This window comes from Chrysemys picta, chromosome 10 (genome assembly GCF_011386835.1).
Source record: "Chrysemys picta bellii isolate R12L10 chromosome 10, ASM1138683v2, whole genome shotgun sequence".
NCBI classification, from domain to species: Eukaryota; Metazoa; Chordata; order Testudines; family Emydidae; genus Chrysemys; species Chrysemys picta.
The window spans coordinates 65226020-65239960 of NC_088800.1; the positions used below are offsets into that span (position 1 = coordinate 65226020).

Consider the following 13941-nt stretch of genomic DNA (forward strand, 5'->3'; position numbering starts at 1 on the left):
GTTAAGAGATGTAGGAAGGAGGGTTACCTATGTAGATGGTTATCCATCAGGTAGGGATTGAATGTATAATAGCTAAAGCCTAAATCAATGCAGCACATGGTGAGGATTGGAACTAATCAGCTGAGTGAATGTATTAGGGGTGAGTGAATGGAAGAGGATGGAATATACAGGGAAAAGGGATGGGCAAGTGAGAAAGGAGACTGAACATCGTAGTTATTTGATTATTGGAGAGCATCAATCACTGTCTGGAATATCTGCTAACATGAAACAGAATGTATAAAGAAAATCTGGAGTAGTATTAAAATTAGTGACTCAACTTCAACTGAGAATTATTCAGTCTAGAGTTTTAAAATGAGTTTCTAATGTTTTAATGCTATGTGAAATATGCTTTGGTCCTGTGAATTATAATTGTGCAGTCTAATTCTTTGGTCTTCTTGATTTCTGGTATCTAAATTGGTGAGAGTAAGTTAAGATCTTACATAGAAGTAGACCTAAAATAGTGTGGGTAGTCATGCAAACTGCAGATACTTGCTTACCTAAAGCAGATTACCTGTCTCCAAATGGCTTAGCCTCCTGCCGTGTACAAACTTAACTAATGAATGACCTTGTTGATGGATATTTCTTACTACGATACAAAGTTTTGAAATGGCTTGCTCCATCACGTTTATGTAATGGAGACGTACTGCAAAAGGCCTGTTTCCTCCCTTAATAAATATGGTGGTTTCCCTGTATATACATGAAAGGGAGTGCAGTTTGCAGTCACTTGTTGCCTTTTCCTCCCTATAATTACAGGGCAAAACAAGCAGCAAGCTATTTTTATTCAGAAGATGCAAGTTTGAGCAAGTTATGTAGATTGATCTAAACTAGGTTTGTCCCAAGGTTCTGGGCAAGTTGGCCATTTTGTAATTATCCCATTAGATCGCCTTTTATAGATTTTTATTAACAAAAAATCAATTTGTTTAAATGTAGCTCTCCTGGATCTTCCTGTCCAGCCTTCAACTGAAGTGATGGGTTTTGGACACAGCTCTGCATCTGCATCACAGCACCTGCCATTTAGATTTTACGACCAGTCACGGCGTGGCAGCTGTGACCCTACTGTACAGCGATCTGTTTTCGCATCTGTGGACAAAGTCCCAGGTAAGACAGAACTTCTGATGAAGCAAGCTGCTGTTCCACGTCAGTCAAATATGTGAAACATGTGGCACAGCCTTTGCCTCTTCAACTTTTTGAGCAAAACCTCAACCCTCACCAGAAATATTTTTTTCTTTCAATATTATTCTTTTTAAACTATCTTGTTCTATTATACGTAACCTATCAAGAAGTGAAACCATTCTATTTTCAGATGTTAAATACAAGTAAGTTGTTTCTCTGAACCTAGGTCAGTGTGTCTCCTTAAATAAGATATATCTAATGGTTGGTATTTTGCCATCTGTCTTGTTTTCAGATTATAAATAGGTCTGTTCAAAAATTTCTTAGAATTACAACTTTGAAACTTCTTAGAAACACTCAAAATGTTACTAATCAAGTTGTGGTAGTTTCATCAGTGGTACAAAATGACTAGTTCAGCAAGGTGTGGTTACCCAAAAACACTGATTCTAAGGAAAAGATGACTGCACATTTTAATGCTAATGTTCTGTGGTGTAAGCTTAAGATAGGTAAGATCCAAGCCTTTCAAAGCTCAGTTTCTAAAAATGCAAAGCCTTTCAAAGCTCAGTTTCTAAAAGTTGGTTTACAAGTTTGAGGCTGATTAGCCCAAATATTAGTAAATATATTGTAGAAAATGCTCTTGAAAGTGACAGAGAAGCACAAGCTAATCTGATAAGTCTCTCCACCTCCAACTTGTGATGTAAAGGTGCTTGTGCAGATGGGTATGTACTGGATACCTGAATAATTAGTTACAAAGTAGCAGCCGTGTTAGTCTGTATCTGCAAAAAAGAACAGACGTACTCCTGTTCTTTTTGTGAATAATTAGTGCTATCTGGTACTTATACGAACGCTTTTTATATAGTTTATAATAGTATCATATGGTCCTAAATTAGTTGCTTTTTTTTATAATGCAGTAGAAATGTCTGTCAAATGGCTATTGGTACAACTTTAAAATAAGTTAAAATTGCTTGGTGACAAGTATTTGGCCTCCAGTTCCAAATGATTCAAAGCTCACTGTGTCACTGGGAACAGTAGATAGAAAAAATTGGGCTAAACTCAAATGTAGAGATCGAAAGCTTCTGAGCACAGATACACTCCAGGATGAGTCTCTAGGACAAGTTGTTTAGTTAAGCAATATGTCATGACAGGAGGTGAATAAGTAGCTTCTTGGTGCATGCCTCAGTTGTGTTGTGAACAAGATGCCAAAGGTACCGTCTTCAAGTACCAAAGTAGTATACTAAGTCTTCTAGTACACACCCTGTCAGGTATTACTGCTGTTGGAGTATGGGTCACTTAATGTCACATGTCTTTCAAAAATCACATATCTTGTTCACTCTCAAGAGCTCCTTGTGATACAGAGGTTATAAATAGCTTTTCTCAACTATTATGTTTACTTCAGAGCCTGCCTATTGCACTCACCAGGTGTCTTCTGGGAAGGCGTTGGATAACAGAAGAGCTTCTTCAGCTGCCCAGAATGGTTGGTGGGACTTGAAGCTAGTGTGAGGTGGATGAGTGTGAGGTGGATGAGCGAGAGTTTTCTTGTACCCGTGCAAGATATCCTTCCTCCAACCATCTGTCAAAAGATGGCTATTTGTGAGGACTGGAAGCCAAGGCAGTAGAGTGGACTTCAGATTCATAGCTGTATTTAGCTGGATATCAGTGAGGTCTGTGTGACCTTCTTCCCCAAACAAGTGTGCAGTATTTGGCCGTGCAATAAATTAAAGCCACTTTTGCCATTTGTAGCGCAACACCAGCTAGAACCTGCTAACTTTTGGATGATATTGATGCAACTAACAGAGAATTGAAACAATCAACCCTTGTTAATATGCTGGTGAGAGGACCAGTAAGGGTGTAACCAATGCAGATTATGCTGCTAGGTTACTGTTCGCCTACCACATCTGAGTCAAGACTTCCATGCGAAAGGTGTGGTCAGAAAAGATGCCAAGATTCTGAAGGAGAGTAATCTCCTCTGAGTAGGTTCACTGAGTAAGATCGTTGTTATAAATTATCTCCCCAAGTAACAGTACTTCTGCAATGAGGGCAAGATAATCAATGCAAGTGGCTGACAGTATTGTCAGGCATTCCTAATAAATAGTTATAATTGGTAGTGACTGGACACTGTTTCATTGTGTGTATGTGCAAAAATGGAAAAAAGCATTAACATTTAACATGGTGTCAAGTGTGCAAAATCAAACACTCAAGACAGGAAATTTAAAATATTAAAGTTGCTTCCATGCAGTTCACTTGGCCATGGTGTACATTTTAAATGTTTTATGGGTGTTCATTACAATAGTCAATGATACAACGGGGATCGTCTTTTCAAAAAGCAGTGGATATAACAAAGTATTAAAAATGCTACGATAAGTGTATTATGGCCAAGTTAACGTTATTGGAATTGCACGCTTCTCTTAGGGTTATAAGGCTAATGGTTTAATCTGACTTTTTTGGGGAGGAAATGAGCACCCATAGCTCCCATTGACTTCAGTAGAAACTGTGAGCGCTCATCTTTAGTGACTGACTGAAATGGAAGTTTAGAAATAAAGCAGTTGAGTTATATTGTCCCTGTACTAGTCATTTTCTACTGTTGTATGTTTCAGTGCTATTAGAAACTGATATTCAGTACATGTATGCTGGTTGAGGCAGCAAAGTTCTCTTTATATTTTTAGAGAACACAAGATTTGCCTCTTCTTTCAGACATGGATTCACAGAGTAAAATAGGCACACATTCTTATAAATATTCCTAGAATAGTAAACAGTTCCTTAGAAGAGCCAAGTGTTGTTATGCGTAACACTGAGAGTTAAGTAATCTGCAGAAAATATGAAGCAATATGGTGTGGTGTTGCAGCATAGATTTTTAACAACAGTTAAATAGTCTAAATTAACATACTAAAGCTATTCCAGAAATATTTTTCCAAAATAACTAAAGGCACCAGTGTACAGGAAAATTCAGTTTATTATGTCTGCCTATTGTATGCCACCCATTCCATGTTCTCTACCATTAGTGCTACACAGCTAACATAGCTATTGTAAAGGAGTTAACATCTCCTGTGCCTCACATATAAGCAAAATTGTCAACAAGGTTCTCATTGCGGAATCTTTATTGCTTGATGGTATTTTTGTTAAGATGATCAGTGGGAAAATGGCTAATGGCATTTGAATGATTATGATTAGGCTATATAAATATATACACCTCTACCCCGATATAACATGAATTTGGATATAATGCAGTAAAGCACGCTCCGGGGGGAGGGGCGGGACTGCGCACTCCGATTGAGTTCGATATAACGCGGTTTCACCTATAACGTGGTAAGATTTTTTTGGCTCCTGAGGACAGTGTTATATCGGGGTAGAGGGGTGGGTGTGTGTGTGTGTGTGTGTGTGTGTGTGTGTGTGTGTACCCTTCTCAGAGCTATTATTTAAAGCAGTCTGTAGATTTCACTGCATGAGTTACATTGTTCACCTTTTGAAGGGGTTCTTTAGCCCTTGCAGTTGTGAAGACCTAAATTTAGATGAAAACTTGAATTTTCAAGCACAGTTAGGAGGCAACTTTAAAAAGAGCAGTTGAGACTGTGTGTGTCACATTGTGTGTACACAGATTATGTACATTATATAATTACCTTATCTGAATAAGTCTTCTGTTCCAACTTGCTCTTACTGTTTTATGGAGCAACGTTAAAGTTGCTTAAACAGTGTGTGTGGCAATGGTAGTTTGAAAGAAAAGGTACATGAAGGAGTACTGAAATGTGACAAGGATGCAATGTACTATAATGATGACAACTCTTATTATTGTGTTTATGACATGTGTATTACTCAAATATATATTGAAAGGTTTTTCCCAACACACATGATTCACCTGATGAATGGAGCATGTTTTATCAGAGAGGAACAAGAACAAAACTGAGAAAGTGTTACTCAGTTGTCACAGGTTGTGGATACTCAGTTGTCACAGGTTGTGGCCACTAATGTGCTAGGAGGGGTTTCTGGGAGTATGTTAAAATTTCTTCACCAAACTGTAGAGAACTTTGAGATCCTTTCGATGGCTGTCATGTTCATCCCCTTCCTGGATACTGCTATATCATTCCTGCCAGAAATGCTGTATCCTTGGAGCCCATAATAGTACTTTTGAAGAGCACATTCTTTTGTGGAGAGGACCCAACTTCCTCAAAAGGGGAATTTACTTTATAAACATTTCCTTGTGGAATATTTCCCAACGGAAATATCACTTAATTTGCCTATCAGCCTCCTAATTTCAGATTACACCAGTTGAACACTGAGCTATATATTCAATATATCTTACAGGAAGGAATCTTGAATATTTCCAACATAATGCTCTTTAATCTGTTTTACCAAGTGGTGCCACTTCCCTACTTGCATATGGTTTAGAAGGACTTTTCTTGAAATAAGAAAACAATAGATTTCTCTGTCCTCTCATCCTCTTCAGCGTTGTATATACCCCTTGTATATGGGGCTTAGCACAGACTAATGGGAAGAGCTTGTGGAAAGCCTCTGAAGAATATTAGCTGTGCATTGCTGGTCATGGCCCTTTCTCATTTCAAAATCTGAAAAAAAAATTTCCTGTACCACTCCAGGTTAAGATTCTTTTATGAAGATTTTAGCTAAGAGTTCTATACATTAGTCGAGGAGCTGCTGGAAAGCAAAGCAAGGTAATCTGAACAAAAAATTATTATTTCAGCTCTATGTGAATGAGACCTTTTGAAACTCTGTGAAGAAAATGTTTCCAGTCTTATTAGATTTGCATTAAATAAATGAAGTGTGTAAATGCAACATAGGAGAGGGCAGGGCAATTGTCTATGGTATTGTAATGAGGCGGTGTGGTGCCCCGGAGAGAGACGAGTCCCTCCGGACACCAGAGTGGGCGGAGCCAGGGAGCTCTGAGCCCACCCCCAAAGGGTCAGGCGTGGGACTGGAAGTATAAAGGCCTGACCCCAGAGCTCACTGAGGGAGCAGCTGCCGGGGAGGCCAGACGCCTCCATCCTAGCTTGTAATTGGGAAACCCCAGCGGCCTGCGGTAAACCCAAGGACTGGTCCGACCTGCCCCTCGCCAGCTACCAGGAGGAGTTGCTGAGTCTGCCCCTCGCCAGTTAGCCTGAGGAACCCATGGTGCTGAATCCCCTTGAGGACACCACCCTGATCCAGGTACCTCAAGAGGGGGAGTCTGGAAGTAGCCTGGGAGCAGCTGACCCTAGTCTGGCTGCAGTACTGCCAGAGCCCATGTCAGTGTGTTGTGGCCAGGATCCCCACTGACTCAGCAGCGGGTCTTCTGCCGCTGCTAGGGCCCCGGGCTGGGATGCAGTGGAGTGGGAGGGCCTGCGTCCACCCTGCCACCCAACTCGTGGGTGGCAGTCTCCCCCATTCCAAGGCCCTTCGGAGCCAAGGGCCTGGACTTATTATTATATACTGTTGTTGCTCAGCCCCTGCCTGGGTGCCTGACTCTCCATCGCCCCGCCCTGACCTAGGGCCTGGGCTTACTGTTTTTTTCTTCTCTCACAAAGGCCGCAGAGGAAGACTCCCGCGGCCGAACTAATTCCCCTCAAGACATCTTCCTGAATTTAGTGAGGTGGTGTGGTTCCCCGCTGCCCCGGAGAGAGAGACAAGCCCCAGCTAACCTCTCTACAGGTTTACAAAGGGACGTGATCTAGAACAAATAGGATGAAATTAAGAAAAGGATAATTTAGGCCAAATAACTGGAATATCATTTTACAGTTTATTAGCTGTTGTAATCTGTGTATGTGGTGGAAATCTCATCACTTCAGTCATTGAAACTGGACTGCACAGACACTGAAAACATTCAGTAGATTCATAGATTCCAATGCCAGCAGGGACTATTGTGATTCTAGCACTGGCAGGGGCTGGGCTAGATGATCAAGGCAGCTTTATTCCTACTTAGTGTCTGGCATCTGTGAACTCTGTAACGTTCTATTGTAACTTGTAAATCAGAAAAAGACACATGTTTTAATTTGAAGGATTCCCGGGTTCCAGGATAACCAAAGCACCTATTGGGTCTTTGGAGTTGGGTGAGATCTTTCACTTTAGAATTAAAAATTACAACATAAAGGAATTCAAATTGGGATAAGCCACAGCTCCCACAGACATACCTGCTATTAATAAGAATCCTACCAAATCAGCTATTCAGCTCTGAAATATGCATGAAGTATGAGAATAGGAGACTGCAGATTGAATGTCAGTGTCTAAACTCTAATCTGATTAGATACTGTATGTGACAGTCTGAAATCCTGCCATTAATGAAAGATTGCAGAGGATGGGGAGTGGCATCAAGGATTTAGGTACTAAGTCTCTAATAAAACTTTTTAAAATTAAGGGAAGGCGATGACATCTGTCCCCCTTTAGGGGGGCGGGTTGGAGAAGGTAAAACCATAGCACAGCTGGAATAAATGAAGCCTTGTTCATAACACTACTTTGGTTCAGTAATATTTTTGTTAGGGATGGCAGGTGACTTGTGGACAAGGATAGTTTTGTAGTCTTTTCCTCTGCACTGGGCAAAGGGATCTGTTTACCTAAATCATTGATTAGTGACTTGATTTGTCTGAGGTGCTGACCATCTGTACCTCCCACTGACTTCAGTGGGGGTTTTGAGCACGCAGTACTCCTGATCTGTTTGACCTGGACTATGGGACTCCTGGGATACTCCAGACCTTCATGCTGATCACCACCCACTTTACTAATTATCTACTGAGCACTGCAGCAAAGTGACAGATCTGCTGTACTTTAAGACCAGCTTTCTGTTTAAAGCTCAACTCTTCTAAGTGCTCTAAAATCTACGGTTACTTGGCTTGTCTTGTAATTTGGTGTGCCTCATGATGACATGCGGTTCTGCTAGCGATCCAAATTTGGGCCCACTTGACCAAGGGGGATTTGCGATACCCCAGACCTTCATTCTCATCACCACCCACTGTCTTAACAGCACTTTCAAGGTAACTTCCTACAGCTCTGGGGTCAGGCCTTTATACTTCCAGTCCCATGCCTAACCCTCTGTTTAGTTTGGATATCAGATAAATACACCGAAGCATTTACTTCAAGAAAATATAGGTCAGCAGTGGTTTTATAACATCTGAAGGGCTGTTTACACTTAAGGGATTGTACTTTACTTTTTCTTCCTGTTACAAAATATGTATTAATGACTCCAAGCAATGAATGCTTAAAGCTGAGTTGTTTCTCATTAAACAAAATGAACTGCTGATTTCAAAAATGATACTTTACTTAACATTTTCCTTAGCTCCTGTTCCATAAGCTCCCACAATGGAATTGTGGGAAAATCAAAACATAGATAAGTTCCAATTGGAGAAATGCTGTGGAGATGGCTAAATTTGTCCCTTCCTTGTTTCATAGCTCACTGAATAGCACAGTGAATGGTAGACCACAAGCAAGTTTAAACAAACCTAAATCGCTCCCATTCTCTGGGGGGAAAAAAACCCAATGCAAGTACTATCTCAACCTGCTGTGGAAATAATCACTATAGGGGATATAGAGGCTTTTGGCAAGTCTAAGTGCAAGTCTAATTTGAAAAACTGACATTTTCACACATTCTTACTCTATAGATATGTTCCATGTGTGTAGTCAGTCATACCTGCAGACTTTAATGACAAGATATTATTGCTTTTTACTCCTGTTAACACTGCAGGGCCAGAACAGTAATGAGGAAAGGACTGGATTCTGTTTCTTCTTGTTGACTGTCAACAGTAGCGTTTGAAACTTAATCAGTTAGATCTATGCAAACTTATTAAAGGAAGCGGGGTAGGATCGGTGTATCTAAGCATGGAGTTTGAAGGCATTAGGATTGCACAAGTGTTACTGCCTAAGGTGGCCTGCAGAACATTCATTTTCACACATTAACAGTAATTAAAGAGATCATCTGAACTCTTAAGGCCTAGCATTGAATTTATAGGAGTCACAGTTGGAAAAAGTCTGGTTTGGTAAAAAACTAAATGTGTTTGAGGTGGAAATAATGGATCCTCACGATGGCATACGTTAAATGGTCACTTTTTTCTAAAAAGAACTACACTTCTAAATAACACATTAAGGGAAAGAATTTCGGACTCCTATAATGTGTGCTGATGCTTTTAAATATCTGTATGTCATTTATTTCCATTAGAGCTCCTCCACTCCAGTTCAGTTGCATTGTTTGAATTTCTTTGGCTTTACAGAGTAAGCTCCTCACCAAATGGCAGAAAAATGTTTGGCAGATTGTAGCACTTAGTGCCCTCTTCACATCATCCATCCATCTTATAGAGGGATAGCGAGGGAGCAAGGGCTATCAGGAATACAAAGGGCAGCATAGTTCCTGGGGAGAACGTGCTGTGAGGAGCATAAGATGATGTGGTGAGTAGCTGGGGTTCCTTCACAGGTGTTTTAGGGTCCTCTGGGTCCACAGTAGAGTTCCCCGTGTACCCACAAGCTTAGAAGTTTTTCCCCACAGTAGTCATTTGGATAGGCCTTCCTAATTATCTACATTGAGTATTATAGCAGAGCAACAGTTCTGCTGTAGTTAAAGTTAAGACCAGCTTTCTGTTTAAAGCACAACTCTTCTAAGTGCTCTAAAATCAACACCTTGAAATTTGGGCGTAATGAGGACATGGGGTTCTGCTAGTGATCCAGATTTGGGGCCACTTGACTAAGGAGAGACTGTGATAAAAATGAGGGTGCAGATCATCACACCAGGGTCTCCGGCAGTTTAGGATTACACCAACAGAGTGCTTGGCACCTGGCAGCTCTTTGGGGAAAATCAAATTAAAACCTTATTTGAAAAAGATTTTTCTTCTCCAGTTAGGCTCAACACAAGCCTCACGTGCTTATTCTTGCTCCTAATAGATTGCATTGAGTGTGCATAGACAGGAGTTAGCAGCCGTGCTATGTTATGATATTTTTAGTAAGGCATGCAATTCTACACATGAATTAGGTGGTTCAATATGTCATCCTTTGTGCAGCATTACCTTGTATACATGGCGTATGCAAGGTCAAACTGTGTGGAGGACACCATTTTGTTCTACAAAATGGCATCCTCCGTGTGCATTTGGGGGCTAGATAGAATTGTCCCATGGGCTGGACCAATGGGCATACAATGCATGGTTTGCATACATAGATAGCACACTATTGGTTAGCAGGATTGTTAGTCTTTGAAGTTTCACACCAGCTGGATACCTCAAGAGGATAAGCAGTTGTTCTTTGAACCCAACTCCCCCAGCTAGTGTCCGTTCAAGTCCCACCTTGGACAGAAAACAGGAAATGGTTGGGAGGCATATTGCTAAAATCTGTCTCTGTCAGGGTGGCTTTCTGTTTTTGGGGAAGTAATCAAAATATTTTGTTTAAAAATAAATAAAAAAATAGATGGAATGCTTGTTGGCAAGGGAGGTTCATTTTAGGGGTGGAGGAGTTGAAGGAATAGGGGTGAGAGGGGCTTGGGACTGCATTGAGGGGAGAGAGGATAGATGGAGATAGGTGGTAAGGGAGGTGATAAGGGTTGGGAGCTAAAGAGGGAGAGGGTAGGTCACTGGGAGAGGAAGTGGGGAAAATAGGGGCAAGGGCACCTGTCAGTCTCAGGTTCTCCTCTTCTCTGTGTGACAGGATCTGGGGGGGGGGGGTGTCTCCCTATACCATGTGACTGGGATCTGGGTGTCTCTACCCCCTTTTTGTGAGCCAGGTTCTGGGGGCCTTGCCATTCTGGGAAAGGGTCACCTTCTTTGAGCGATGCCCCATAATGCCCAGCAGACATACTCGCACTCTGCCTTTTCACATCAGAGCTACCTGTACTTTCCATACACTCAAAAATGGAGCCTATGCCCCCAGCAGAATCCCACACTTGTAAAATTAACAACCACTTCATACCTTTTTACTTCATACCTTCACATTTGCACACAGGATGCCACCTAAACCTATACTGTTCCCTGCCCATCTTTAAATACAGACTGATCTTGCATTGCACCTCACTACTGATAGGTTTCAGAGTAGCAGCCGTGTTAGTCTGTATCCGCAAAAAGAAGAACAGGAGTACTTGTGGCACCTTAGAGACTAATAAATTTGTTAGTCTCTAAGGTGCCACAAGTACTCCTGTTCTTCTTTTCACTACTGATAGTACCCATGGCAATAAGACCCCAGGGCCCTACCACTGACATAATCTACACAATTCTGTATTGAGACAATGCAGACTCGAACCTCAGAGTACATATGCTTCTCTTTCCTTGAATAACATATATGGAGGGACTGAGAGCCAGATCTCCTCATATCAAAATCATAACTTATTCGTCCACTGTTCAATACAGCTGTACTTAACATAGTGAATGCAGCTGGAATGCTTGCAGCTAATTCCCAGTGGCTATTGCCAGCTCCCGGGGGTCAGAAATAAGGTTCTGTGGGTGTTTACATTAACTCTGAATTTCTGAAGTTTGAGTTTTGCTGAACTTGATGTTCAGGAAGGACACAAGCTATCAATGGACGGCCTAAACTCTGTTAATGAACTTTTTTGCCCTTTAATCATTCTGAATAGGAAGCTTGCAAAATGCATGTTAAACAATTCCTACTAGGAAATATGTCACTGCCAGATACTTCACAATGCATTGCAACTTTGATTATGTATTTAGCAACAGTTCCAAATGTTTCATGGCAGGCCCTGCTTTTGCTCACTTTGAATAGCTCTTTGATGGATTTCATGATGGCAAATACATGAAGTAAAATTACAGTTCTATGTAATTTTTTTAATGTATACTTTTTGGAATGCTACTTTATGAAAAAAGAAATTAAAGTATTGTACACAAAGGGTGGCACTTTCAAAGTCATCGTGACTTAGGAACATGAGTCCTGTTGACTTTCAGTAGGACTTGGGCTCCTCAATTCTTGGTTAAGATGAAATTCCAGAGTTTAGCTATTTGAGTATATCCAATACTTCTGTGCCTTCAGTGCCTTTTATTATTTTTAGACATCAACATCAGTTAACCATGAGTGCACCTAATTTTCAATCTCATCTCTACATTTTCCCTGCATTTGTGGGACATTTTAAATATAAGATCATCAGTTATGTAATCTAGTTTTTGCTATTTACCCCATGTTTTAGTTGTTAAAACCTATATAGCACCTTTCATTGGGGGTTTTGAAGTACTTTATAAACATGTGAGGGAGGTAAAGATTACGACCCAGATTCAACCCAGAGGACTCAAGCATGTGCTTTGCTGAATAAGGAAGTAGAATTGAAAATCTGAAGTGCTCAAAAATTGAGCTAGGCCACAAAAATGAGATTTTAAAAATCCTTTTTCATTTGCCTTTTGATTTGTGAGCACTTGGGTCTCATTTTCTGGCTTTTCTTCACACCCATGAAGGCTAGAAACCTTTTTATTTTATTTTATTTTAATGGCAGCAGAGATTGCTGTCGCATTGCAGGACTCCAGAAGTTTGGGGAAAACGCCAGATATCATGAGACTTGTGATAGAATTGCAACAGCTGGCAGGACAGGGGATGGGATTATCATGTGTTTAAGTGCTTTGTTGAATCAGGACCTATATCTCTGTGAATGTCACTAAAAACCTAGCCACTACCAGCTGCTAGAACTAATATTTCCACAAAATATTTGGAAAACTATACTTTGGTTGGAATTGCAACTTCATACATACAGTGGCACATTTTTCTCTTCAATGAATTTGTTCATCTTGTGTTCAAGTAGTTATGTCCACTTTTTGATTGCAGACAGCATCTTTTTAATGCACACTGAAAATAATTTATTGGAACATTTTGACAGTCATCTGCAAAGGTAAAAGAAAGGAAGATGGTGAGAAGTGACAAGCTAATGGGGATGAAAATAGGTCATTGAAGCTCAGAAGAGAGGCAAAACTCAAATCAAGGATTAGAAAAAGTGTGGGTGGGTGAAAGGACCATTTAACAAGAAGCTGCAGTCAGCTTAGTGAAAAGCTGTGGACTTAAAAGGTGGTAGGAAGGAGTGGGGGTAAAATTACAGTCATTGAATACTGAAAAAACATACCCCACATGGCAAAATGTTGAGACTAAAAATTATTAGAGCATGTCTGCCGTGTAATCCATTTTTGGGTACTGATTAGAGCTGTGCAAACTATTGGCAGCAAAACCCCAGACCCCACAAAACTTGTCAGGTTTTGATTTTTTTTGTAGCAAACCTGTCGGAGCTTCACATCTGTAATATTGGTGACCATGGATGGATTATGTTGAATCAAAACAGTACAGAATTTGCAGTGATGGTTGACAGAGTTTTTTGAGATTTGGGGTTTTAAACCTACGCAAGTTGAAATTGAAGAGAATGTTTGCATGAAGTTGTGTGAAGGAAAACCACCCCTTTTTGGAAAAGATGTAAAAAATAAACAAAACATTTGAATTACAAACTTTGTTTTTTACTTGCTGTATATGCACAGAGAAGCCTGAGTTGTGGATTGTTTGATTTATCTTGTAAAGTTAGGGATGACAATCCAGGAAGAAGTGGAAAGTTGGCCAGAACCTGCTAGTTTGCTCTTGGTCACTCTACAGATCAGAGTAATTAGAGCAGTATGGGGAGGAAAAGAGACAACAACACCGCAGCCTAGGTGAATGGAGATATGACTATGGGAGAAAACTGTTTCTTGTTGGAGGACTGTGTTCCATGTCTCAATTTTGTAGATTCTTTTCCTCCACTGTGTTTTGTCCTGATCTGTAGGACTGTCTCCTTATTTGAGATGACAGAATTAAAGCTAAACCATTCAGAAGTAGAGGCAGAGGGGGAAACTCTGAAATTTAAGACACAGTGAACATGGCCTTCATCGCCCCCAA

The 13941-nt window shown here is 40.6% G+C and overlaps 1 protein-coding gene across 22 annotated transcripts in view; it reads left to right on the top strand.

Annotated features, from left to right (window-relative positions):
- CLEC16A (C-type lectin domain containing 16A) overlaps positions 1–13941 on the top strand; it is a 183080-nt gene that overhangs the window by 127521 nt on the left and 41618 nt on the right. For all 22 annotated transcript variants that reach the window (XM_008172819.4, XM_065558824.1, XM_065558829.1 and 19 more), the window contains one exon: positions 970–1137. In XM_008172819.4, coding sequence (XP_008171041.2) covers positions 970–1137 — 168 coding nt within the window. The remainder of the gene's footprint in view (positions 1–969; positions 1138–13941) is intronic.